The 25,460-nt window shown below is 39.2% G+C and overlaps 1 protein-coding gene across 1 annotated transcript in view; it reads right to left on the bottom strand.

Annotated features, from left to right (window-relative positions):
- stab1 (stabilin 1) overlaps nt 1-25,460 on the bottom strand; it is an 81,749-nt gene that overhangs the window by 47,040 nt on the left and 9,249 nt on the right. The window contains exons 3-25 of the mRNA XM_031568492.2: nt 17,016-17,131; nt 16,513-16,598; nt 13,858-13,927; nt 13,548-13,643; nt 13,325-13,435; nt 12,548-12,735; nt 10,299-10,429; nt 9,995-10,110; nt 9,778-9,854; nt 9,560-9,682; nt 9,332-9,466; nt 9,075-9,146; nt 8,416-8,529; nt 8,219-8,272; nt 7,930-8,010; nt 7,678-7,836; nt 7,355-7,417; nt 6,299-6,391; nt 6,103-6,189; nt 5,788-5,899; nt 4,715-4,901; nt 3,355-3,448; nt 2,810-2,968 (exon numbers count right to left, since the gene is read on the bottom strand). Coding sequence (XP_031424352.1) covers nt 2,810-2,968; nt 3,355-3,448; nt 4,715-4,901; nt 5,788-5,899; nt 6,103-6,189; nt 6,299-6,391; nt 7,355-7,417; nt 7,678-7,836; nt 7,930-8,010; nt 8,219-8,272; nt 8,416-8,529; nt 9,075-9,146; nt 9,332-9,466; nt 9,560-9,682; nt 9,778-9,854; nt 9,995-10,110; nt 10,299-10,429; nt 12,548-12,735; nt 13,325-13,435; nt 13,548-13,643; nt 13,858-13,927; nt 16,513-16,598; nt 17,016-17,131 — 2,524 coding nt within the window. The remainder of the gene's footprint in view (nt 1-2,809; nt 2,969-3,354; nt 3,449-4,714; nt 4,902-5,787; nt 5,900-6,102; nt 6,190-6,298; nt 6,392-7,354; nt 7,418-7,677; nt 7,837-7,929; nt 8,011-8,218; nt 8,273-8,415; nt 8,530-9,074; nt 9,147-9,331; nt 9,467-9,559; nt 9,683-9,777; nt 9,855-9,994; nt 10,111-10,298; nt 10,430-12,547; nt 12,736-13,324; nt 13,436-13,547; nt 13,644-13,857; nt 13,928-16,512; nt 16,599-17,015; nt 17,132-25,460) is intronic.

Genomic DNA, 25,460 nt, shown 5'->3' with positions numbered 1-25,460 from the left:
ACTCACACACCCGTGTTCTGAATGTGAAGTCACAGAAAAAATATTAACAAATGTATTGATTGTGTTTTCAAGTACAACTATAACTCATTTACACGATTACAACCTATCAAAACGGTCTCTACAATTTCAAACCTGCGCCTCTTGACTTCTGCAACATTATTTGCAATAAACCTGTTGCAAAACCAGTGTTAGTGTTGCATAATGAAGGAATCAGAATGTAAGTTTCAGAGTTAATAATGATTGATAATATTTAATAATATTTAAGTTCGTCGCAAAGAGATGGGAGGAGATGCGTAAAGTGCGCCTAATTATGTATTAGTAACGAAACAAGAGGTGTTTTAGCATGATATATCAGCTGCTAAATGAAAACGATTTGCCTGCGAGAAATTTGAAAAATATTTTTTATATTTGATATATCATTTAATATAGGCATATACAAAATTGTCCCACCAGCTAGTTGTTCGGCCACGTCTTACCCAGAATCGCCGCACATTGTATGGTTTAAACCGTATTTTCACCCATAGTTCAAGCACACCGAGCACAGTGCTCGCCTTCTGCGTAGGAGTAATGCGTATCTATTCAGGAAAAGTACTTGAATTCGAAGTACACTAACTAAACTAAGTAAATTGTAGCGACAGAGCAGCATGTTCATTTCACCTTCCATGTTTATTTTGACATTATAGCTTCTCGAGCGCAACCTACCCCTAGTGCCATGCCAACCGAACGTCTGAAAACTTCAGTTGCGCCTGTCCACGCTACAACTCCAGTTTTCAAATGTATCTGCCTAGGGCAGCATTTTTGAAAAGCATGGTTTTCAGTGTTCAGGAATACGCCGTTTTAAAGTAAGGGTTGTCATGTATTCCTACAAGACTATTTAACGGGATGCTATGGAGCAGTTTACCTGGCTATTAACTATCCTAGCTATCTCTAGCTTAGGAAACCATCTTCTTCATCATCATCATCATCATTGTTTATTCAGGGAGAATTGACTGAGCACAGGGCTCTTTTGCAGCAATGCCCTGATTGAGGCTACATAATACATACAACAATAAATAAACAAACCATAACAAAACAAAACAGACAAAATAAATAAACAAAACACATTAAACAACTCAGAAATTAAGCATAACATTTTTTTTTACGTAAAAGTAAAAATAATTAAATCAGAGAATCATTTAAAACAACAGCAATGAGGCACATCCTTAGCATCTAAAAGGCTCTTAAATTGGTTGACAGACAAATACTTTTCAACTCCACTTGAACAGTGTTCCATTTATGGGAAGCAAAGAACTTAAAAGCTATTTTACCTAGATTAGTATTTGTAAGGGGGATTTCACGGGAGATGAGGCTCTGTGACCGTGTGTTATGACAGATGGATTTTAATTTTAAAAGTGACATGAGATAATTAGGCAGTTTTCCCACTAAGGCTTTATAAACAAATAAGAGACAGTGTTTTTCCCTCCTGTCTGCTAGAGGGGACCAACCAACATTCTTGTATAAGTTACAGTGGTGGGTCCTGAAAGCGTCTCCTGTAACAAAGCGAATAGCACTATGGTAAACAGAGTCCAGGAGTTTTAAGGTAGAGGGTGCAGCATACATGTAAACAATGTCACCATAGTCAAGAACTGACAAAATTGTTGATTGCACTATTTCCATTCGGTTTTCAAAAGTAAAACAAGATCTTATTCTATAAAGAACGCCCAGTTTAACTTTAACCTTCTTAGCTAGGTCAAGAACATGTGATTTAAATGACAGCCTATCATCTAGCCAGATACCTAGGTATTTATAGCAAGGAACTTGCTCAATATTAGTCCCAGAACGGGACTTAACAGTTTGCAGTTGCCTGTGTGTGATTAACTCATGTTAATATGTGTGAATATGAACTTGTGAACATAAACTCGTTAATATGAAGCTGCACAGGCACCCTGAGGGGTAACCATAGCAACCCAGAAACTCAATGTTCGCTGAAAAATTAAATTTCCCAAAATCAGCTCACCAATAAAAGACAGTCTTGAATTCAAAGTGATCACAACTTTTAATGTGGACGGAAGGGCTAAACGGAGAAATATGTATGAGTTTCTATATTTACCCGGGTTAGTTTGCTGTAACCTCGTAAACCAAAAGCTCTAATTCTAACTTTAGCCCATCCTCCATCCTCCACGCAGGCTCTTTCTTCCCTATTTTAGCGGAGCGCTAAATAACACTAATGGGCGGTGTTAGGCGCAGATGATGCGACGAGGTTTTTTGTTTGATAAATAGGATGCAAAATACCGCTAAATGCGGTTTGGCAAAGGCGCTGATTGTGCTGCGGTCGCAATGTTAGTAAATGAGGCCCTGAGTCTCTAACAAATACATGATATACAAATTACTATCAATAAACAATTGTCAAATTTTTGTTTCTTTTGTTAAGCTCTTATCATGTTTCAATCCCAATAAACAGATTCAAGCTAAAGTTTGTATGATGCATCAGTTTTTTGACAATTGTCAATCAAGGCTAGTCATAGTCATTGTAGAGATATTAAATAGAAACAGGCAATTCAGCATTTTACAGCCCTGATACCATCTAACCGCCATGAAAGTACTTCAATTGTTTCTGGGTAATCTTCGGTTTTCTTTGGTTTTGAAGTACAGTGTATCATACTGACATTAATGGGATCTGTTGGCTACCTATAGAGAATCTTACAGAATGACCTCTTACCTAATGTATAAGCAAACCGGTAATCAACATAATAAATGTGTTACTATGCTATACAGATGTAGAATCAAATAAAAGTACATGACTTAAAGTGCTTAAACGTAATGGGAATACCTGTCCAGGGCCTGTAGAGACACATTCTGCATTTTTATCACAACCTCCTCGACTCTCCAGCAGGCAGTTGTTAATTTCAGCACAGACTTCTCCATCACCCGTCCAGCCCTCAGTGCACACACACGATGTGTTGCCTGGGCCTGCATACACACACTGGGCCTGCGATGGAGGCACACGAGACACACTTCAAAAGGCTGAGGAGCTACAGGCGGCTGAGACAGACAGGCGGTTGTTAGAATTTATGCCCATAAATGAAACATTTTTGCCCATGAATTTATGATTAATGAGTTAATGAGTGGGAACTGGCATGTGTAACGGGAGTCAGAGCAAGTATGCTGGTGCATTGATTGGGAATATTAAACTAACGATAAGGGATGCATGATTCCCTAGACTTTTATACAGGGCAATTCTAAGTGGATTTAAAGGAATGACTGTACATGTAATTTTGCAAATGACAGCTAATGCAATATGAATGTTTTCTACTGCTATGAAGAACTACCTAGCTAAAATACTGCAGCTTGGAAACAAAGAGTTAGGAAACCTACATTTGAGTCACAGCCCCCTCTGATAGGCTTCAAGCAGAGGTTAACGGGAGCACAGGAGTGTCCATCGCCCTCATAACCTGCTCTACATACACATCTGAAATAGAAAGGTCATCCACAGAGACACTTGAAACGCATACATGGTAAATCATCGAATAGTAGTGACCAAATGTTTTGAATCACCCAGAATTTCCGTACTTATTCCGTACTAATTTATCGTGGTAGCATAAATACGATTAAGGAGGCATTCAATAGATTTAAATAGATAGTGAGGACATTGTGTTGTACATTTATATATAGTACATGTAGCCTCCACCTTCCTCTCTCATAACATGCAATTGCTAAAATTGTTAAAATATGTAATATTTATTATTTCTGTCATGTCTGTGACATATAGCTCAGACATCGAAACGGCAGTGAAAGGGTGTATGCTGCATGTATGATGACAACATGACTATTAAAACATCTTTTTTTTAGGTGCAATTTTTATAATGCACATGTTACGCAAATAGCCTAGTTTTAATTTTGCAATGAAAGTTAGTTTTAGCATTAGCTTTTAGAGAATGTTTCTTTAAGGATCAAACTTTAGTCATTAGTTTTGGTCAGGGGAGTTTTTTGGTTAGAAAAAAAAGATAATTGTTCTTTTACAATTCTTAACCATTCTCAACTCATTTTTCATTCAGTTGTATTGAGCTTCACCAACCTCCTATAAACATAGATGAGGTCATTTATCAAATAGTACATAACTCGCTCCACATCTGTATAATACCCCCATGGAAGAACCTAGAGGGTTGTCTTTCATGGACTGGCCTGCACAATCACCAGATCTGGAGCTAACTGAGGTCTTCACCATGAGGCCATAAAGGGACTCATTTTACTGAGCATTGTCAATGTATTGAGTATGTTGTCTAAGTAAAATTAGTGTTACTATAGTGAATTGTAAAATTTCTCAGACACATGGAAATTTCTAGGTAATTCCAAACTTTGGAACAATATACAGTACCAGTCAAAAGTTTGGACACACCCTCTCATTTTTTGAGAAGTGTTTTCTTTACTTTTATTATTTTCTACATGCTAGATAAGACTTTTTTTGTTTAGTACATCATTCCATATATGTTCTTTCGTAGTTAAAATGTCTTCAGTATTAATCTACAATGTAGAAAATAATAAAAGTAAAGAAAACACTTCTCAAAAAAAATAAAGGTGTGTCCAAACTTTTGACTGGTACTGTATATCGATTTAGTGTATGGAAGCCGCATAACCTGGTATAACATACCCATCTTATAAATGATGACAATAATGAAGTAATAATGTGTAGTAATAATAATTCAGTGGAGAATGCTGTATGTCTCTTCTCACTCACACAGTGTTGCTGCCACTGTAGGTGCAGTAGGCATTGATGTGACAGTGTTCGAAAACTCCATCTGAGTTGCAGGGAGTGACCCTCTTGTCACAGAAGTCCCCCGAGTACCCCTCCAGGCAGGAGGCCCGCCTGCAGATCCCCTGGCTGCCTGGCCTGTTGTCACATACACCATGCACACAATGGCAGTCTGCACAAGTAGATTGGGTGAAAGTTAGCATGGGAACATTATAAATCTTTAACAAGCTTTGACACCGTCACAACATAAAGTAACAGAACTGTGCGATGCAATCATTTCAGTGTAATGAGACGGAGGGACGGACTGACTGACTGACTGACTAACTGTCCGGCTTAATCTTAAGTAAAACTAAATATAATAAAATCATAGCAAAGTGAAAGCAGTTATTCCAAAGACCATTTCATTTGTTCAAACAATTGTACTAACCCAATGCCCTCCTCAGACACATTAAGGAATTATATTGTTTAGAAAGTCTACCCTTACGTGAGTTTTTTTTTTTTCAAACTTATATACAGGAAGATGTTAAATTCCTTGTGCTATTGGCTGGGGACTTCCCACAATGGCCAATTATTTCCCTGTCACATGCAAGTATTCATAGCCAGCAACCTAACCAATATAACAACTGCCCAACCGTAAACATAACAACAATGCACAACTGGCTGGAGACGACCGTAAGACACACATCTGGGATCTGTAAAGGCACTACAGTAGAGTTAAAGTATTATAACATGTTTTGGTTTGTTTTTACAGTACTTAAGGTAGGCATCTCTAATTAAAATGTAATGATCAAGAACTTAAACTTCTCTAAGTAAAACTTTAAAACGCATCATAATCCATTATGTAAAAGGAAGTATGGTAAAAGTATGCAAAATGACACGTAGTTACATGTAGTTGTGACAGTTGTTGTCATAACGCTTTATTTCTGCCAATATAAGCAAATGCTTATGGTGACCCTCATGACATATTTTGAGGACGTCATAGGCTAGATCATAAAGTCATCATAGAAAGTATTACTATAATATTTGTAATTGTATCTAGTTTACTCTTCTCTCCAAACCTTCATCACAATTTTCTCCATGTTTGTTGGGATCTGAGCAGATGTGGCAGGCTACCCCCTTGAAGCCCGGGGCACACTGGCAGCTGCCGTCGCCTTGGATACCATCAACGCACTACAAACATTTCAAAAGATTTGATACAGGCAGTAATGCGTTGATACAGGCAGTAATGTGTTGATACAGGCAGTAATGCGTCGTAAGGAGAGCTGCTCTATGAAGATGCATGAAGACCATTTTAAGTGACACAGGCAAATGTGTGAAGAATATTATTGTAGAAGAAAACTTCAAAGTCATGTGCTGTTTGGAACAGTACTTACGGTTCCTTTATCATAACAGGGATGACTGAAGCCCCCAAGACAAGGTTTACAGTCTGGTCCATAGAATCCTTTACAGCAATCTTCTCTCTGGGGAAACCAATATCATCAGAGATCTGTTTCAAAGGATCAAGACACATTAGGCCAGGCATCACTAGGTGCCTGGGAAGGACTGGAATGTTAGAATATGACAACCTACCATTTTTGTTACGTTACAATACTTGGCACATCCCAGGATCTTGGCAGAAAATGGAGGGACAGGAGGAGCTTCACATCCCTTCAAATGTGCATCCTGTAGCAGTAGCAGGAATACAAAAAATCTATTGCCATCATATGTACGCACACCCTGTACCACATCTATGACTGCTATGTATACCAACACAGTGAAGTGATGCTTCACATGTCCACTATAGATGAATCCAGTGAAGTACCAGAAGTTCACCATCCCTACAATATGCGCATGTGTGAATGCAAGCTGTCCTCAGAAGTATACACATTTCTACTTTACTTTCTATGTAATGTAACATTTGACAATGATGTCTAGGAAATCGGCAAGAATCTGTGTAGTTCTCAGCTGCTCCAACAGTAGTGGCAAACTTCAACTTTGGAAGAACACTGAATGCCAAATACACAAGCTTTTATTTCCTGACGAGTGCCTCTGTTTGAGACCATACACTTTACATAGATTCCCTGGTTGTGCAGAGGATCAAGATGTTTGCCAGAAGTGGAAGAATATTAACAGAAAGGGCTTCATCACCAATAACAACAATAATGTTTTTTTTTTCTAAACATACATTTGTATATTTTATTTATTTACTAATGTAACTGGTCTGTAATAGTTAAAAGCAACTTGTGAATGATTATAATGGCTAGCTAGTACCGTGACATTGGTACAATATATTACACTTCATCACTTGAAATGTGGCAGATGGTCAAGTGGTCAGTTTGTTCTCTATTTCTGGCTACTGTCGTAACCAATGTCTAACTAATATGTCAAATTTGAATAAACGTTAAGATCCATATATGGTACCTTCATCTGTAACTAGGGGCCACTGCCTAACGTCGTCAATCCAACTACACATGCTGCTGTCAGCAGGCAGCAGCAGACACTATAACTTGCCACCGCAGTTATGGCTGCACCGCAACATGGCGGACCACACAAATCAGTCAACGGATTCGTCTATAGGTTCACATTCATCATCACAATAAACTATAGATTATATAGATATAATAATCCATGAAATGTTCATCTTACCACCTCGGTGCTTCCAGGAGGGCATTCAGTACTGAACAGATAGCTACATCGCACACATGGACCCTGCACACCAAGAAAACAAGTTGCTATAATGTAACTCTTGTATATGTGTGTACATGTAACTGGCATGCTTTAATCTATAACAAACATGTATTATGAAAAGACTACAATGACACTTACAACCACATTTATAATTTCCATATGTAAATGGTGAATAGACACAAAAACTGAGAACATGAATATTCATTCATTAATGCAGCGCTAAGTGATTCATTTATTTTGTTTTATTATATTATATGTATGTGAATATGTCAAAAACTCACTTGAAGGATTTTGCTTTCATTGACATTACATCTATGTGGCAATATAGGGACAATGGAGGGCGGGACCAGAACCCCGTCGATGAGATGGATAACACCATTGGATGCCATAATATCCTTAGTCTCAAGGGAAACTCCTTTTTCACCTAACAGAATTCTGCCCTGTAAAAGACAAACAGAAGTGATGGGAGAGCACATTCATTCACAAACATTTCAATCCAAGCATATTGCAATGATGAGGTGTCTCTCACGTACATCTCTGGTGATGTTGATGTTGATGACTTGCTTGGCCATGGTATGAATCTCAGGCATACTTGCCAGCTGGTCTACTGTAAGCTGTAAAACAGCAAGTTGGCCTGTCAAATAAGCCGTCTCATATTCACATATGTATGTAGAGGAAACGACAATAGCAGGTGGTGCTTACTAAATCCTCTCACACACATGCATCCTAAAGCAAAAACAGTCTACATGATATCAGTCCAAAACTAGATAAATATACAGTAAGATGTTGAGATAACTATATAGACAAGAAGAAGGTGCTTACCGCTGCCTCTGAGTACATGTGGTGCTTTAGGAGTTCCTGCAGCTTGTGTCTGGCCTTCAGGGCAAGACAGGATTTATTGGGCATTTTTTTTAACATAAAGAAAGAAATAATTAATCATTTCCAAATCGCCAAAATGTAAAAAAAAAATGTAAGCAAACCATAAAGACAGTGGGAATAAAACCGCCCAAGGTACTCACATCTGACAGCATGTAGAGGACACTGCCATCCCTGAATCGGTCGATTGCATTATTGGTGGGAACGAACACCGTTAATGGTCCAGGACCTCTTAAGGGCATAGGTGCTCCACAGTTCTAACAAGGGCACAAGGACATGTCAATCCCAGAGGCATAGATATATGTCAATCCCATGTATTTATGTATCAATTATGTAAATATGTGTAAAAAAAGGGGAAATATGTAATCCTGCTACACTTATTCCCTAGTATAAGAGCAGCTATTATTTGAAAGCATGGATGACTGATGACAGTGATGACACTGATTCAGTCCAATTCTAGTGTGTTGGCTGGTGTGTCTACATGTCTGTCTGAATGGCGTTAAGGGTGGTGTGTGCGATGCTAATGTATTACACTTTTTGTCAAATTCAGCTAATTGCTCCTAAGGGTCCTCTAGCTGTCCATTCAGTGTGCGTGCTAAAAATAAACTCCGGACCAGGCCATAAACAATTCCAGCCAATCAAAACATTGCTTCAGGAGCCCAGAAGTGAAGAGTGTTTTTGTTGGACTGGCTCTTCAGCTCAAGTACCAGCAACCTTTTACTAGAATCACAGGCTGCATCTTTAATGGAATTCCAATTACCATTTCGACACATAGTAAAAAAGATCTTTCAATTTGGCTTACATCAACTAGAGAGACAAATCGATTAAATCTTGTGTCCTCTGCCAGGATGTCTCCGATAGTCTGGCTGGTGAACTACAAACACAAAACATTAAAGGACACAACACAACAGTATGCTATGAAGGAGGTTTCAGAACAATGCTATTTTTGAAAATGTGTGAAAATCTTTTCAAAAACAGGTGTTATTTACAGGGTGAAATAACCATACGAATGGTTGATTATGACATTTAGGAAAATCAAGCTTTGTTAATTCTGTATACCTGAGTGTTGCTTGAAGCATCAGCTGGGAGATTTGTGATTGGCTTGTCAATTATATGAATTATTCCATTGGATGCAACAAGATTACTTTCCTTTATTGTAAACAACGTGTCTGGGTCCCTCATGAAGATGAATTGCTGTAGTTATAAAGTTAAGGTTAATAAGGGGGAAATCAAATATAAATTTCACTGAATTCAACAGCCAAGCAGCAACACTTAAAGTAGAAATACCTTGTCCGTTTTAAAGCGAATTGTCTCTCCACTATACGTCCATATGTCATTGCCTTCAAGCTCATTGGACAGATACTGACCCAATATAAGATGATGTTTGCACAGTGATGATTCAGACACTCCCTAGATGCAAAAGGTATGTTCAAAAGAAGTTAGCAAAACATGATAGTTTGACTTACCTCCAGCAAATATCTCGCTAGTTATGCCACTTTACTCACTGTTAATGCAAAATGCAGAAGAGGCACGAGAGCTGTGAACGGCCCTCGCTGGCTCACACTTAATTCACACCCTTTCCCTAACAGAAGGAAGAGAAAGTAATTTTCTGTATTCAGCCGCGGTGTCGAATCTTTTGTGTTTATTTAACACATTATAACAAGTAAAACATGACATCTTTATACCAAAATGACAGAAAAACAACAATTTGTACAATCCTACCAAATAATGTGATTGCTCCAGTCAAGCGCCCATCATTGTTCAATTCCACGATCCTCTCCATGATTGTGCCATAGCATCTGTATCCGTCACCAACTTGCTGAGGAGTGCACAGACAACTGAAAGAGAAAGCATTTTGTACACCCCAAAAAGTTATGGACAATTGAGAAATGATGGACATTTGTTCTGGTATTTAGTTGGATTTCATGGGATGGATGACAGGGTGATTAACGGCTTAAAAGACAGCAAAGGTGACTATATTTGTCCATCCTTCTATCTTGCACACAACTAGACTGCCTATACCAACCTGGGAATCCCATCCTGTCCGGTCTGACACTGAGCACTGCTGTGACAGGTGCTGTCAGCGCAGGCAGACTTCAGAACACAGCCAGTAGAAGGGTTCGAGCTCTCCATTCCACTCAAGCAGGAACACACAGTCTGTGGAGCAAACAGCAAATCCACAGCTTTAGTTTTTGGGCTAGTGAAAACAGAGGGAGACATTTTGAAAAACTACAAACTCATCAGGTACAGGGACAGATAGATGTATGCTGACAGATAGTTCCAATTCCCAATGAGCAGATGGGAAAGAGGGGAGAAAACGGGTTTTGTAGCCTTCCAGATTTACGTGAGGCAAGGTACATATCTGCAAGTGCACCAAGACATGCAATACAGGGATCCCTGAGCAGACAAAGGTGCAATACTTTGATAGGATTGAAATCTTGCGGTTTTCAGAGTCAGACACGCTATAGTTGCTCTCCGGCTGCACAAGCAAGGACACACCTCTGTGACAACAGAACATTGCAGGCTACGATCAGGTGAAACCGTCTGCCTTGACAGCTGTCTTTTCAACACCTGCCTCACGCTCAATGGCTGTTTTTGCCAACCAGCAAACCAAGGCGCAGTTGAACTCGAACATATCTACTATCATTGGAAATACGGCTGCTCTTAAGGGGATTCGAAAAAATGATCTGTTGTGTACATAAATCTGTTGAATTGATCTGTTGTGTACAAGCTGTGTAGATAAAGTAAGTAAAACTGAACAAAAAGTTGCAGGTAGGCTCAACCTTTACAGTAGGCCTTTTGTTGAGGTGAAAGATGACAGGCCCCAAGTCCCCTGGGTCTGTGAAGTTTGATCTACAAACTATTTTACACTGCTGTGATCTTCCTGTTTGTGGCTACTGAAGGGACCGGCATAGGTCATAAGAATATGCCATAGTCAATAAGTCAATGATATTATACCTAGTTATAATTGTTACTTTTATTTGGATTTAACTAGCCATGAGTGGACTTTCCTTGGTGAATATACTTTGGGCTGACCTGGGGAGTGAGGTGTGATATTAGACTCTCACCTTCCCCCCCAGGTCGAGACAAAGAACCCTGCATGCATGGCCCATTTGAATAGACGGTAACACCCCTTAGATATCAGTGTATTTAACAGACTGTTCCTCAAGGAATAAGTCAGATATACTGAGGTGAAGTTCTGTGAGGGAGGATGGATCCTCAGTCTCTGTCTCACAAATGGTCGGCCTCCATTCTTCAAGAATAAACCTGAATCCTGACTGATCAAACCTAAGACTGAATCTTCAATATATGGTATAAATTATATTCCATCACTACAAACATGATCTCAAAAAACAATACATGATTCTGGAATGTTCCACAGTCCAGCGGTGCTGTAGGAGCTGTCACAGTCCATAAACCCAAACCAGCCCAGGTTCTGGCTCGTGGAATTAGAACAGGATCAGACAACGGCTTTGGCAAATTCCAATCAGTTAGAGAGGTACCATTTCAGCCAAGACAGAGGTATTTTGTGTTGCCTCTATGAAGAAGTTAAATATTTCAGTTGTTATTGAAGTAGTAATTAGGTAATTAAGTAATGATATAAGTAGTAATCATATTGGATAGGATGATAGGATGTATGTCACTCATCCGAGGAGGTAAAGTCATTTAACATTAACATACAAAGTGAACATTAGTTACTTAGTAAACAAGAAATCAACAAATCAACAAGAAGGTCATCATCTCATTTAACATTATTTTAGTATTTTAACATGGAAAGGCTTAAGGCAAATAACAACTTTCTGAAATGTAAATAAATAAATACAAAATTGGGCTTGTGCCAGAAGTACAAAATGTTCAATATTATGCATTATTCAAATATACCCTTTCAATATAAATATTGACGACATGTCAACTTTTCAGTCAAAATCTGGCACACTACCAATGGCAGAACAGGCAAATCCACCGGGGTAGGTTTGGCCGTGTTAATGACATCAAACTATAGGGCACCAGCACAGAAAAATGTAAAGTTGTTGATGCTTATATAGTAATATTATAAGTAATATTTCTTAATCTTTTCTGCTGATTTTCACACATCAAACATAACCTTTCAGAAACATTCAGCAGTCAAAGACCTCATATCACCACATCATAATCTAAAATGGTGGCTTTCATTTTATGATACTCTACCTTGTCACTGTTGAACTGATGCAATCTCTGACAGATCTGTCAAAGAAATCCGTTGACTTTGTTCATTTGTGTCTGCTGCGGACTCACCTGGCCGGGTCCTTTATATTCACAGAGGGTGGAGTCGACGGGGCAGCCCCCATTATTCAGTGCACAGGGATCCACAGGCACACAGACTTTCCCATCACCCTCATACCCCTGCTTACATTTACACTCAAAGCGTCCAGCTTTCACTGAGCAATCGGCATTCTTATCACAGGAACCAGGAACGCATACACCTGTTGACAGACATAAATATCAAATGTTGATCCCACTTAACTTAACCCTTAGGGGTTGGGTTGGGTGAAGGTGATGTTCAGGGAACAATTAGAAAGACTGAATGTGAAATTTGGCAGACCGGACTGCATGCGGACTATTCAAATCAAGTTTTACGGGATATAGTTGTTTCTATCTACTGATGTTGTTGTAATTATTATTAGGATGTTCTCAATTATACATTATTTTAGAGGTTGCTTAGAATTAAAGAGGACCTATTATCATTATCCAGTTTTCTCCTTTCCTTTAGCATGTTATATAGCTTTTTGTGCACATAAAAAAGTTAAAAAGAAAAAGTTACAAAAGTTACAAAAGCCAAAGTACATGCCAGAGGGAGTATCTCTCTCTCACAGAAACCACTTTTCTCAGCTGCCCGAAATTACTCATTGGAATTCCAGTCCCTTTTCCTTTGTTACAAGATGACGCAATCACATAACAGATTCAGGCAGGTGTATAGGGATGTATAGGAATGTTTTTCAAATATTGAAGCATGTAAATCTATTCGAGTAGACCCCAAAAATAAAAAATGTTTCTCAAGATCACAAACTTTACCTGCACAAATGCGGCCAATCCTCTTGAAGCCGGGAACACATTCACATACTGCGTGTTCACCCTCTCCTTTGCAGTAATAGTGGGCAGAGCAGTTTTTACAGGATTCAGAAACTATAAGGAGTGGAAAATATCAGGACATTCACCCTCACAATCCACAGTCCTCGTATGCATGAAAAATCATTCTTAATTTTTGAAACAAATGGCTGAACCTAACACAGCTTACCGATGTCACACCTGGGTCCTGAATATGGTGGCTGACAGTAGCACTCCCCATTACCATCTGGTCCCGAGTTACAGTCCCCATTTACACAGTTACATTCTATTAAATGATTGAAGATCCAGAAGACTGGTTGGACATACTGGAGTAACTTTACAGCAGGGATGAATGACATCACATACAGTATATCGACAGCGTGCAGGCTACAGTAGGAAGCACATTTTAAAAGTGTGATATGTAATGTGTTATGACATTCTATGTGTCAAGAATGAAAGATCCTTGTCACTCAATTTGCTGTTAGAAAACAAATGTGTACCTGAATTGCAGTGTTCTCCATGAGAATTTTTGTTTGTGCATTCTTGACAAGCCAAACCAGCGAACCCATTCTAAAAACAAATGTGGTTAATGCCACAGCATGTACACGCAATCAGTTTTATATTACATAAGGGGCAGTAGCTGAAGTGTCCAGTAGCCCAAACTGGGTACCTCTTTATCAAGGCCCCTTAAACTGTCACTATTACAACAAGTTCAATCATTCAGGTGGATGTTACACATTGGGGTGGAGGTTATGAGGTGTGTAAAAGTTGACCCCACTTGGCTTGAGTGTGGGAAGACCCGCTATGTGATGTGTGTAAAAGCGCTTACATTGAAAAGTTGACCCCACTTGACCCCGCTTGAGTGTGGGAAGACCCGCTAACAGTTCACTATTTTGGGGTTGGAACATGGGCGTGAATGGGCATAAATATGGTTGGTCCAGGGGCTATCAGGGGCCCATGTAGAAAAGTGACTTTTTGCTGCTCCACTATTGTAGGTACGCCCTCTTGTGCAACAACCATGTCATGCAGTCTTCAATTATTATTCAACTATTCAATGATATCACTCAAATGACTTGCATATATTGTACTATGTATACCACCTTCACAGTTTGTAACATTTACAGTTTTGAGTCATAGCCTATTTTCATGTGTTTTTATTTTGAACATTTTATAAAAAAATAAATAGCATTTCTACCCACCAATTTGGTTGCTTTCTTCTCAAAAGTAATGAAGAAAGAAGGGTTGCTGGGAAATGCCTATGTGTTAGTCCAAAGACCCGTTTTAAACTTTTAGCAAGAAGCAAATGTTCTTCAGCAAATGGATGATAAGTTGATAAATAATGTTGGGCAAGCCCAAACTAAAAAGCTGTGCTCAAAAGAGGACTGGTAAAAAGCAAACAGGATGAGTATACTGCTACGGTCAAGTTGATAATGTCTTATTTAAGGAGCAGCATGGGACAAGAAAGACTCAGTGGATTATACTATACTCTCAATAGGGAACAGCAGAGCCAGGAGTTTGGACTTGAGCAGTGCTGTGGATGACTGAGTGCAAGGCCCGTGGGACGAACTTGGGGTGACAACAGGTTTCTCTTTGTTATGGAGTGGGATCCGGGATCTAAATCTAGAGCAGAGTAATTGTTACCTCTCTCATATGTTGGAAAATGTGCACCCGCTCTAATCTGTGTCTGTGTAAACATTTTGGCCGCTGTGCCATTGATGATGAATGATGCGTGTGTGTGATCAGGTGCCGTCATCCATTCATTCATTCATGCTCTGCAGGCCTAGAAGTTGCTGTCATTTGGTCTATGCTTAATGACACACTGTGTCGATCAGCACCACTAAGAGCAGCCGCTGGTTAGCAGGATGGGAGTTGCATGGTGAGCTTCTCCATGGTGACATTGTAGTTGTCTGGAATGGTTCTGTGTGTGTGCACTTGTGGGGGCGAGGGGGTGGGGCAAGGGAACCTATTTGCACTGGGGCCAATCACAATGATGTTACGCTACTGATTGACAGGACAGTAGATATACAGTTTGAATTATTTGAACTCTACTAATAAGAGACGAAACAGTAAGTCGATTTGTCTCATGCCTTAAGTTAACGAATGACAAGAAGTAAACATGTCAACAGTCCACTGCAGGGCCTCCCACTTCCTGTTCACACTGTGACCCTGGTTTTTCCATGCAGAAAGGAACCAGCCCTTTTGGGTGTGTCCTCACCAAAAGCCCCCTGTGGGATTAGTTTGAGTTTGCCCTGGCTCACTCCGCACACTGAACTCCCACACCTGGTCCACATGATCATGTTTGCAGGGATGTGGAAATGTGTCCAGAACGATTTGAGCATTACATTATTGCACCAGATGTAACTGTCTGATATGCAGTTTCTTAGCCAGTGGAAACTATTTAGAAGGCCATTTTGCACTCCTGCACAATCGTATGCCCCTTATGTGTTCCATCGACCCACTAACTGAAATGACACTACCGTAATTTCCGGACTATAAGCCGCTACTTTTTTCCCATGCTCTGAACCTCGCGGCTTAAACAATGACGCGGCTAATTTATGGATTATGATACCTGTGACTGTATACGGTTGCTTTGTGTTTACGGTGGCTTTGTGGAGCTAGGATGCTAGCATGGATGCAGCCGCATGGATGCTTAGCTCCACGCGATTTCTCAGTATCTCTCAATAACTTAGCTAATGTCAAAATAACCACAGTCTACCGGCTTAGACAGAACACAACTCAAAACACTTTAGAAAATAAAAGTTTACTACAATACAAATCCAGTCTTTTCAAGTTCTTTAGCTCACTGGTTTCAAACTAGCGTCTTTCTTCTATCTCTCTGTCTTCAATCTAACGTTCTAGCTTCTGATTGACTCTTACAACTGTGCTCTCTTAAAGCAACAGTGCACTTATCGTAACTGGCAAAACTAATAATATGCATCACTATTGTATTACTTTTGATATTCATTTTAGCCTGTGTAAAGTTCATTTATTTCAATGTACCGGTAGGCACCTGCGGCTTATAGACATGTGCGGCTTATTTATGTTAAAAATAATTATTTTTGAAAAATTCAGTGGGTGAGGCTTATATTCAGGTGCGCTCAATAGTCCGGAAATTACGGTATATGGATGTGGAGTTGTTCAAATGGAGTTCCCACCTTGCATACACAGGTACCATTTCCTGAGGTTCCATCCAAACAGGTGCCATGCCAGTTGCATGCCTTCTCCGACCAACTGGGACAGGCTGTGAAAATACACAACAGCATATATGATAGCCAAACCTCCCAAAGTGATCCCTTTCATTCAGGACTGTTTTCATTTCTCACCACTTCTCAGAGAGTGGAGGACATCCTGGGTACTCTCCAGTACTGTTTAATTGACCATCTGATATTTTCTTCCAGAACATCAAAACTATCTTTTTTTGACCCTCTGAGTTAAATATTATATGATCTACTGGCAGCAAAACAAAATATATTCTGGTCACACTTAGTTTATGTGAGGAATGTCTGTGATTTCAGCTGTTACTGTGAATGAACCTTTTCACTATTCCTCTTTGTTGCATTACTTATAATAGATTTCTGTCCACTGAGGCCAGCACTCAACACTGTAACCACAGAGATCTTTGTCACTCAGTGACTGAAGAACAAACTGTAATACTTACGCAGACACCGGGGACCCCAGAAGTTTGGGCAGCACCTGCGCTCTGTGACCACCTTTTCACAGGTGTGTGAGCAGCCTGGTAGGATAAAATCACGCTGTCCGATCTGCACAGTGTAACTTTAGAAAGCGGAGAAACATCAGTATCAGTTTAACCATTAAACACAAACATGAGTTTGTTTTTTAAATGTATTATTCTTTATTATGTTCAAGTGATAAAATAATTGGATTACTGGTTAAGCACTGATACTGTATCTTCCTTTACATATTTTTCTGAACAAGATGGTTAGATGCTGTCCTTCCCAGATAAAGGATCTATATAAAATCTATATTGCATTATTTCAAGGGAATTTGTGGATTCCAGTCTTTGATATTAAATACACTGAATCCATGACAGTACATGACAAATAACATGTTCTAAAAGCATTATGAAACTGCTTTTATAACATCTGTGAATACGTCTGATTTACATAAAAATAGCAACAGAATGTGAAGATTTACATGTTTTGTCATAATGCCCAAAACGCCTATGTACTGTGATATCTACTAAAGTTATTATAAGTCAATCAATCTGGCCCCTCTAATAACACCACTTATGGCAATAGCGGAAACAGCAAGGTTTTTAATAGCTAAAACCCCATTTCAAAAGCTAAAATAAGTAAGGGATAGTGGACGACATAGTGTTCGGGCAGCAGGTAGCACTTTTTTGCACCTCGAAGTGCATTATTTTCTACTACATGAACGCCATGAAGTGCATAATCATGCTTATACACTTGCGTTATGTTAATTTGCCTATATAATTACATCGTTTTCATCACTAAAATTGACTTGTTGGTAGTATTACTTCTTTACACCACACTTACATTTAGTAAACTTTAGGGATTGGCAAAGTACAACAAAGCAGGGAAATATATGGAGAGCACAGCAGTAACTGTCGGTAGAGGATGGGTGGGAACCAGAGTATTAGTGGTAAAACAGGAAGTCAAGAAGTCATTCTGGTCTCTGATTGGTTAAGACCTGTGACCTGAGTGGAACGGAAAACACTATAAGTTTGCTTGGCTAATATCAGGACCTTTATTTCTTCGTTGAGTATCGTTGTCTTTTTTGCCTGACTTTTAAACAATCTTTTTTATTTTTTTTATTCTGTGAAGTTATACGGCTTAATACTCAACTGACTTGTAAACCGACGATCGGCGGTAATCGGAAGTAATCCTGGTCTCTGATTGGTTAAAACCGGTTTATGATCATCATCAAATTATGATCAATAATGCTGATTTATTGGAGGTTCCCAGCAACAGGCGTGAGAAAATCGGGGACGCAGCCTTTGTCAATTACGCTCCAAAGCTATAGAACACACTGCCTATAGATATTAGGGAAGCCAGCTCGCTAAACATTTTAAAAGAAAGCTAAAAACGTATCTCTTCACCTTATATATATATATATATATATATATATATATATATATATTTTTTTTTCTATCTTATGTTATGCATTTTATGTATTCTATTTTGTATCTTAAATCTTTATGCACTCTATCCTAGTTTTTATGTCTTATGCTTATTTGATGTCTATTTTTATGTGGATCACTGTGCATTTCATTTCTTTGTGTACGTCATTTCTTTGCTGTTAAGCACTTTGAGCTGCATTGTTTTGCATGAAAGGTGCTATACAAATAAAGTTTATTAGGGTTCCTCCGTCAGGAGGAAACCTATTGTTATTGTAGGTATTATTAGGGTTCCTCCGTCAGGAGGAAACCTATTGTTATTGTAGGTATTATTATTAGGGTTCCTCCGTCAGGAGGAAACCTATTGTTATTGTAGGTATTATTATTATTATTATTCTTGTACCATTGAAGTCAATGGCAGGCCCTAGAACCGTATGGTAACTTTTTCTGAAATTTGGCACACTCATTAAGGACAGTCCCTTCTTCACTGACACCAAGTTTCATGTCTCCCACTAGACCACACTAGCGCCACCAACGGGTCAAAGTTGGACTTTTGTTAACACTGTAACTTTTGAACCGTTTGACCAATTTTCAAAAATGAGGTACCATTGGATTCCCTGGATCAAGACGAATTCAACACACCCTATGCCGTCAATTTCCGGTTATATAGATTTTCCGCAATTTCCGGTTTTATCAAAAACCTTTGAAAGGCCTCCACTCCTACAATTTTTGTCAAATCTTCTTCAAAATCACCAGAGATGATCTTCAGACCAAGCCTCACAACATTTATCCAACAGAATTTTGATCCTCACAACCGTTTGTCCGGTACAGCCACTGAATTTCAGCAGAAAAGCCATCAAACAGGAAGTGAAGTGATATCTCAGCAAATATTTCAGATATCAACGCCAAACTTGGTATGCACGTGGAAGACACTACAACATGTCCCCATGTGCAAAGGCAACTTCATATCTTCAAAAATGATTGATATAAAGCAGATTGCATTAATCGCTAACGCTAAAATAATGCTTTACACATTTTTCATTCAAAAAGCGATACTCTGATTCAATCACAAGTTCATATGAAGACACTTGAGAATGTTTAGTACACAAATCTGAAAAAAAGTTGACTGTAAGATGAAAAGTAGATTTTTGGTGAATATTTGAAACATGCATGCTTGGCTAATTGCTACCACCATTTCCAGTGTAATGTCTCCCTCTCTCCTCCTTCGCTCCCCGCGCGGCTTGCCCCAGTTCTCACAGACACAAACTTCCACCTGACACACCAAACACTTGTCAAGACGCACACACACCATTTCATGACATTGTGGCCTGACCAAGGCCCCGCCCCCTCCTTAGCTTGAAGCCTTGTGGATCTTGACAGTATTGCATTTCAAATTGAATATCCCATTGGTAAGTCTGCAGCATGGATTTTTCTATACAGTGACAAATTGTGCAGAATATACATTTTTCCCTGGTTCACAAAGTCTCAAGAACCCATAATGTCACCAGCATGGATATTTCTCGACAGTGACAATTTGTGAATAATTTAAAAAAATGTCTTCAAATCAGCCATTGATCCAATTATCTGCCCAATGTTGTGTACATGTATGAAATACATGTCAGTGTCATGTCAATTTTGTAATGATTGGAATGTTGAGGAGGAACCCGCCATTGCTGCCTGCAGCTATATTTATTATTATTATTATTCTTGTACCATTGAAGTCAATGGCAGGCCCTAGAACCGTATGGTAACTTTTTCTGAAATTTGGCACACTCATTAAGGACAGTCCCTTCTTCACTCACACCAAGTTTCATGTCTCCCACTAGACCACACTAGCGCCACCAACGGGTCAAAGTTGGACTTTTGTTAACACTGTAACTTTTGAACCGTTTGACCAATTTTCAAAAATGAGGTACCATTGGATTCCCTGGATCAAGACGAATTCAACACACCCTATGCCGTCAATTTCCGGTTATATAGATTTTCCGCAATTTCCGGTTTTATCAAAAACCTTTGAAAGGCCTCCACTCCTACAATTTTTGTCAAATCTTCTTCAAAATCACCAGAGATGATCTTCAGACCAAGCCTCACAACATTTATCCAACAGAATTTTGATCCTCACAACCGTTTGTCCGGTACAGCCACTGAATTTCAGCAGAAAAGCCATCAAACAGGAAGTGAAGTGATATCTCAGCAAATATTTCAGATATCAACGCCAAACTTGGTATGCACGTGGAAGACACTACAACATGTCCCCATGTGCAAAGGCAACTTCATATCTTCAAAAATGATTGATATAAAGCAGATTGCATTAATCGCTAACGCTAAAATAATGCTTTACACATTTTTCATTCAAAAAGTGATACTCTGATTCAATCACAAGTTCATATGAAGACACTTGAGAATGTTTAGTACACAAATCTGAAAAAAAGTTGACTGTAAGATGAAAAGTAGATTTTTGGTGAATATTTGAAACATGCATGCTTGGCTAATTGCTACCACCATTTCCAGTGTAATGTCTCCCTCTCTCCTCCTTCGCTCCCCGCGCGGTTTGCCCCAGTTCTCACAGACACAAACTTCCACCTGACACACCAAACACTTGTCAAGACGCACACACACCATTTCATGACATTGTGGCCTGACCAAGGCCCCGCCCCCTCCTTAGCTTGAAGCCTTGTGGATCTTGACAGTATTGCATTTCAAATTGAATATCCCATTGGTAAGTCTGCAGCATGGATTTTTCTATACAGTGACAAATTGTGCAGAATATACATTTTTCCCTGGTTCACAAAGTCTCAAGAACCCATAATGTCACCAGCATGGATATTTCTCGACAGTGACAATTTGTGAATAATTTTAAAAAATGTCTTCAAATCAGCCATTGATCCAATTATCTGCCCAATGTTGTGTACATGTATGAAATACATGTCAGTGTCATGTCAATTTTGTAATGATTGGAATGTTGAGGAGGAACCCGCCATTGCTGCCTGCAGCTATATTTAGGGTTCCTCCGTCAGGAGGAAACCTATTGTTATTGTAGGTATTATTATTATTCTTGTACCATTGAAGTCAATGGCAGGCCCTAGAACCGTATGGTAACTTTTTCTGAAATTTGGCACACTCATTAAGGACAGTCCCTTCTTCACTCACACCAAGTTTCATGTCTCCCACTAGACCACACTAGCGCCACCAACGGGTCAAAGTTGGACTTTTGTTAACACTGTAACTTTTGAACCGTTTGACCAATTTTCAAAAATGAGGTACCATTGGATTCCCTGGATCAAGACGAATTCAACACACCCTATGCCGTCAATTTCCGGTTATATAGATTTTCCGCAATTCCCGGTTTTATCAAAAACCTTTGAAAGGCCTCCACTCCTACAATTTTTGTCAAATCTTCTTCAAAATCACCAGAGATGATCTTCAGACCAAGCCTCACAACATTTATCCAACAGAATTTTGATCCTCACAACCGTTTGTCCGGTACAGCCACTGAATTTCAGCAGAAAAGCCATCAAACAGGAAGTGAAGTGATATCTCAGCAAATATTTCAGATATCAACGCCAAACTTGGTATGCACGTGGAAGACACTACAACATGTCCCCATGTGCAAAGGCAACTTCATATCTTCAAAAATGATTGATATAAAGCAGATTGCATTAATCGCTAACGCTAAAATAATGCTTTACACATTTTTCATTCAAAAAGTGATACTCTGATTCAATCACAAGTTCATATGAAGACACTTGAGAATGTTTAGTACACAAATCTGAAAAAAAGTTGACTGTAAGATGAAAAGTAGATTTTTGGTGAATATTTGAAACATGCATGCTTGGCTAATTGCTACCACCATTTCCAGTGTAATGTCTCCCTCTCTCCTCCTTCGCTCCCCGTGCGGCTTGCCCCAATTCTCACAGACACAAACTTTCACCTGACACACCAAACACTTGGCAAGACGCACACACACCATTTCATGACATTGTGGCCTGACCAAGGCCCCGCTCTCTCCTTAGCTTGAAGCTTGTGGATCTTGACAGTATTGCATTTCAAATTGAATATCCCATTGGTAAGTCTGCAGCATGGATTTTTCTATACAGTGACAAATTGTGCAGAATTTACATTTTTCCCTGGTTCACAAAGTCTCAAGAACCCATAATGTCACCAGCATGGATATTTCTCGACAGTGACAATTTGTGAATAATTTAAAAAAATGACTTCAAATCAGCCATTGATCCAATTATCTGTCCAATGTTGTGTACATGTATGAAATACATGTCAGTGTCATGTCAATTTTGTAATGATTGGAATGTTGAGGAGGAACCCGCCATTGCTGCCTGCAGCTATATTTAGGGTTCCTCCGTCAGGAGGAAACCTATTGTTATTGTAGGTATTATTATTATTATTATTATTCTTGTGCCATTGAAGTCAATGGCAGCCCCTAGAACCGTATGGTAACTTTTTCTGAAATTTGGCACACTCATTAAAGACAGTCCCTTCTTCACTCACACCAAGTTTCATGTCTCCCACTAGACCACACTAGCGCCACCAACGGGTCAAAGTTGGACTTTTGTTAACACTGTAACTTTTGAACCGTTTGACCAATTTTCAAAAATGAGGTACCATTGGATTCCTTGGATCAAGACGAATTCAACACACCCTATGGCGTCAATTTCCGGTTATATAGATTTTCCGCAATTTCCGGTTTTATCAAAAACCTTTGAAAGGCATCAACTCCTACAATTTTTGTCAAATCTTCTTCAAAATCACCAGAGATGATCTTCAGACCAAGCCTCACAAAAGTTCTTCAACAGAATTTTGATCCTCACAACCGTTTGTCCGGTACAGCCACTGAAATTCAGCAGAAAAGATGCCAAACAGGAAGTAAAGTCATATCTCAGCAAATCTTTCAGATATCAACACCAAACTTGGTAAGCACGTGGGAGACACTACAACATGTTCCCATGTGCAAAGGCAACTTCATATCTTCAAAAATGATTGATATAAAGCAAATTGCATTAATCGCTAACGCTACAACAATGCTTTACACATTTTTCATTCAAAAAGTGATACTCTGATTCAATCACAAGTTCATATGAAGACACTTGAGAATGTTTAGTACACAAATCTGAAAAAAAGTTGACTGTAAGATGAAAAGTAGATTTTTGGTGAATATTTGAAACATGCATGCTTGGCTAATTGCTACCACCATTTCCAATGTAATGTCTCCCTCTCTCCTCCTTCGCTCCCCGTGCGGCTTGCCCCAATTCTCACAAACACAAACTTTCACCTGACACACCAAACACTTGGCAAGACGCACACACACCATTTCATGACATTGTGGCCTGACCAAGGCCCCGCTCTCTCCTTAGCTTGAAGCTTGTGGATCTTGACAGTATTGCATTTCAAATTGAATATCCCATTGGTAAGTCTGCAGCATGGATTTTTCTATACAGTGACAAATTGTGCAGAATATACATTTTTCCCTGGTTCACAAAGTCTCAAGAACCCATAATGTCACCAGCATGGATATTTCTCGACAGTGACAATTTGTGAATAATTAAAAAAAATGACTTCAAATCAGCCATTGATCCAATTATCTGTCCAATGTTGTGTACATGTATGAAATACATGTCAGTGTCATGTCAATTTTGTAATGATTGGAATGTTGAGGAGGAACCCGCCATTGCTGCTTGCAGCTATATTTAGGGTTCCTCCGTCAGGAGGAAACCTATTGTTATTGTAGGTATTATTATTATTCTTGTACCATTGAAGTCAATGGCAGGCCCTAGAACCGTATGGTAACTTTTTCTGAAATTTGGCACACTCATTAAGGACAGTCCCTTCTTCACTCACACCAAGTTTCATGTCTCCCACTAGACCACACTAGCGCCACCAACGGGTCAAAGTTGGACTTTTGTTAACACTGTAACTTTTGAACCGTTTGACCAATTTTCAAAAATGAGGTACCATTGGATTCCCTGGATCAAGACAAATTCAACACACCCTATGCCGTCAATTTCCGCTTATATAGATTTTCCGCAATTTCCGGTTTTATCAAAAACCTTTGAAAGGCCTCCACTCCTACAATTTTTGTCAAATCTTCTTCAAAATCACCAGAGATGATCTTCAGACCAAGCCTCACAACATTTATCCAACAGAATTTTGATCCTCACAACCGTTTGTCCGGTACAGCCACTGAATTTCAGCAGAAAAGCCATCAAACAGGAAGTGAAGTGATATCTCAGCAAATATTTCAGATATCAACGCCAAACTTGGTATGCACGTGGAAGACACTACAACATGTCCCCATGTGCAAAGGCAACTTCATATCTTCAAAAATGATTGATATAAAGCAGATTGCATTAATCGCTAACGCTAAAATAATGCTTTACACATTTTTCATTCAAAAAGTGATACTCTGATTCAATCACAAGTTCATATGAAGACACTTGAGAATGTTTAGTACACAAATCTGAAAAAAAGTTGACTGTAAGATGAAAAGTAGATTTTTGGTGAATATTTGAAACATGCATGCTTGGCTAATTGCTACCACCATTTCCAGTGTAATGTCTCCCTCTCTCCTCCTTCGCTCCCCGCGCGGCTTGCCCCAGTTCTCACAGACACAAACTTCCACCTGACACACCAAACACTTGTCAAGACGCACACACACCATTTCATGACATTGTGGCCTGACCAAGGCCCCGCTCTCTCCTTAGCTTGAAGCTTGTGGATCTTGACAGTATTGCATTTCAAATTGAATATCCCATTGGTAAGTCTGCAGCATGGATTTTTCTATACAGTGACAAATTGTGCAGAATATACATTTTTCCCTGGTTCACAAAGTCTCAAGAACCCATAATGTCACCAGCATGGATATTTCTCGACAGTGACAATTTGTGAATAATTTTAAAAAATGTCTTCAAATCAGCCATTGATCCAATTATCTGCCCAATGTTGTGTACATGTATGAAATACATGTCAGTGTCATGTCAATTTTGTAATGAT

The sequence above is a fragment of the Clupea harengus genome, chromosome 5, assembly GCF_900700415.2.
Source record: "Clupea harengus chromosome 5, Ch_v2.0.2, whole genome shotgun sequence".
Classification (NCBI taxonomy): domain Eukaryota; kingdom Metazoa; phylum Chordata; class Actinopteri; order Clupeiformes; family Clupeidae; genus Clupea; species Clupea harengus.
This window is presented reverse-complemented; position numbering and strand designations above follow the sequence as displayed.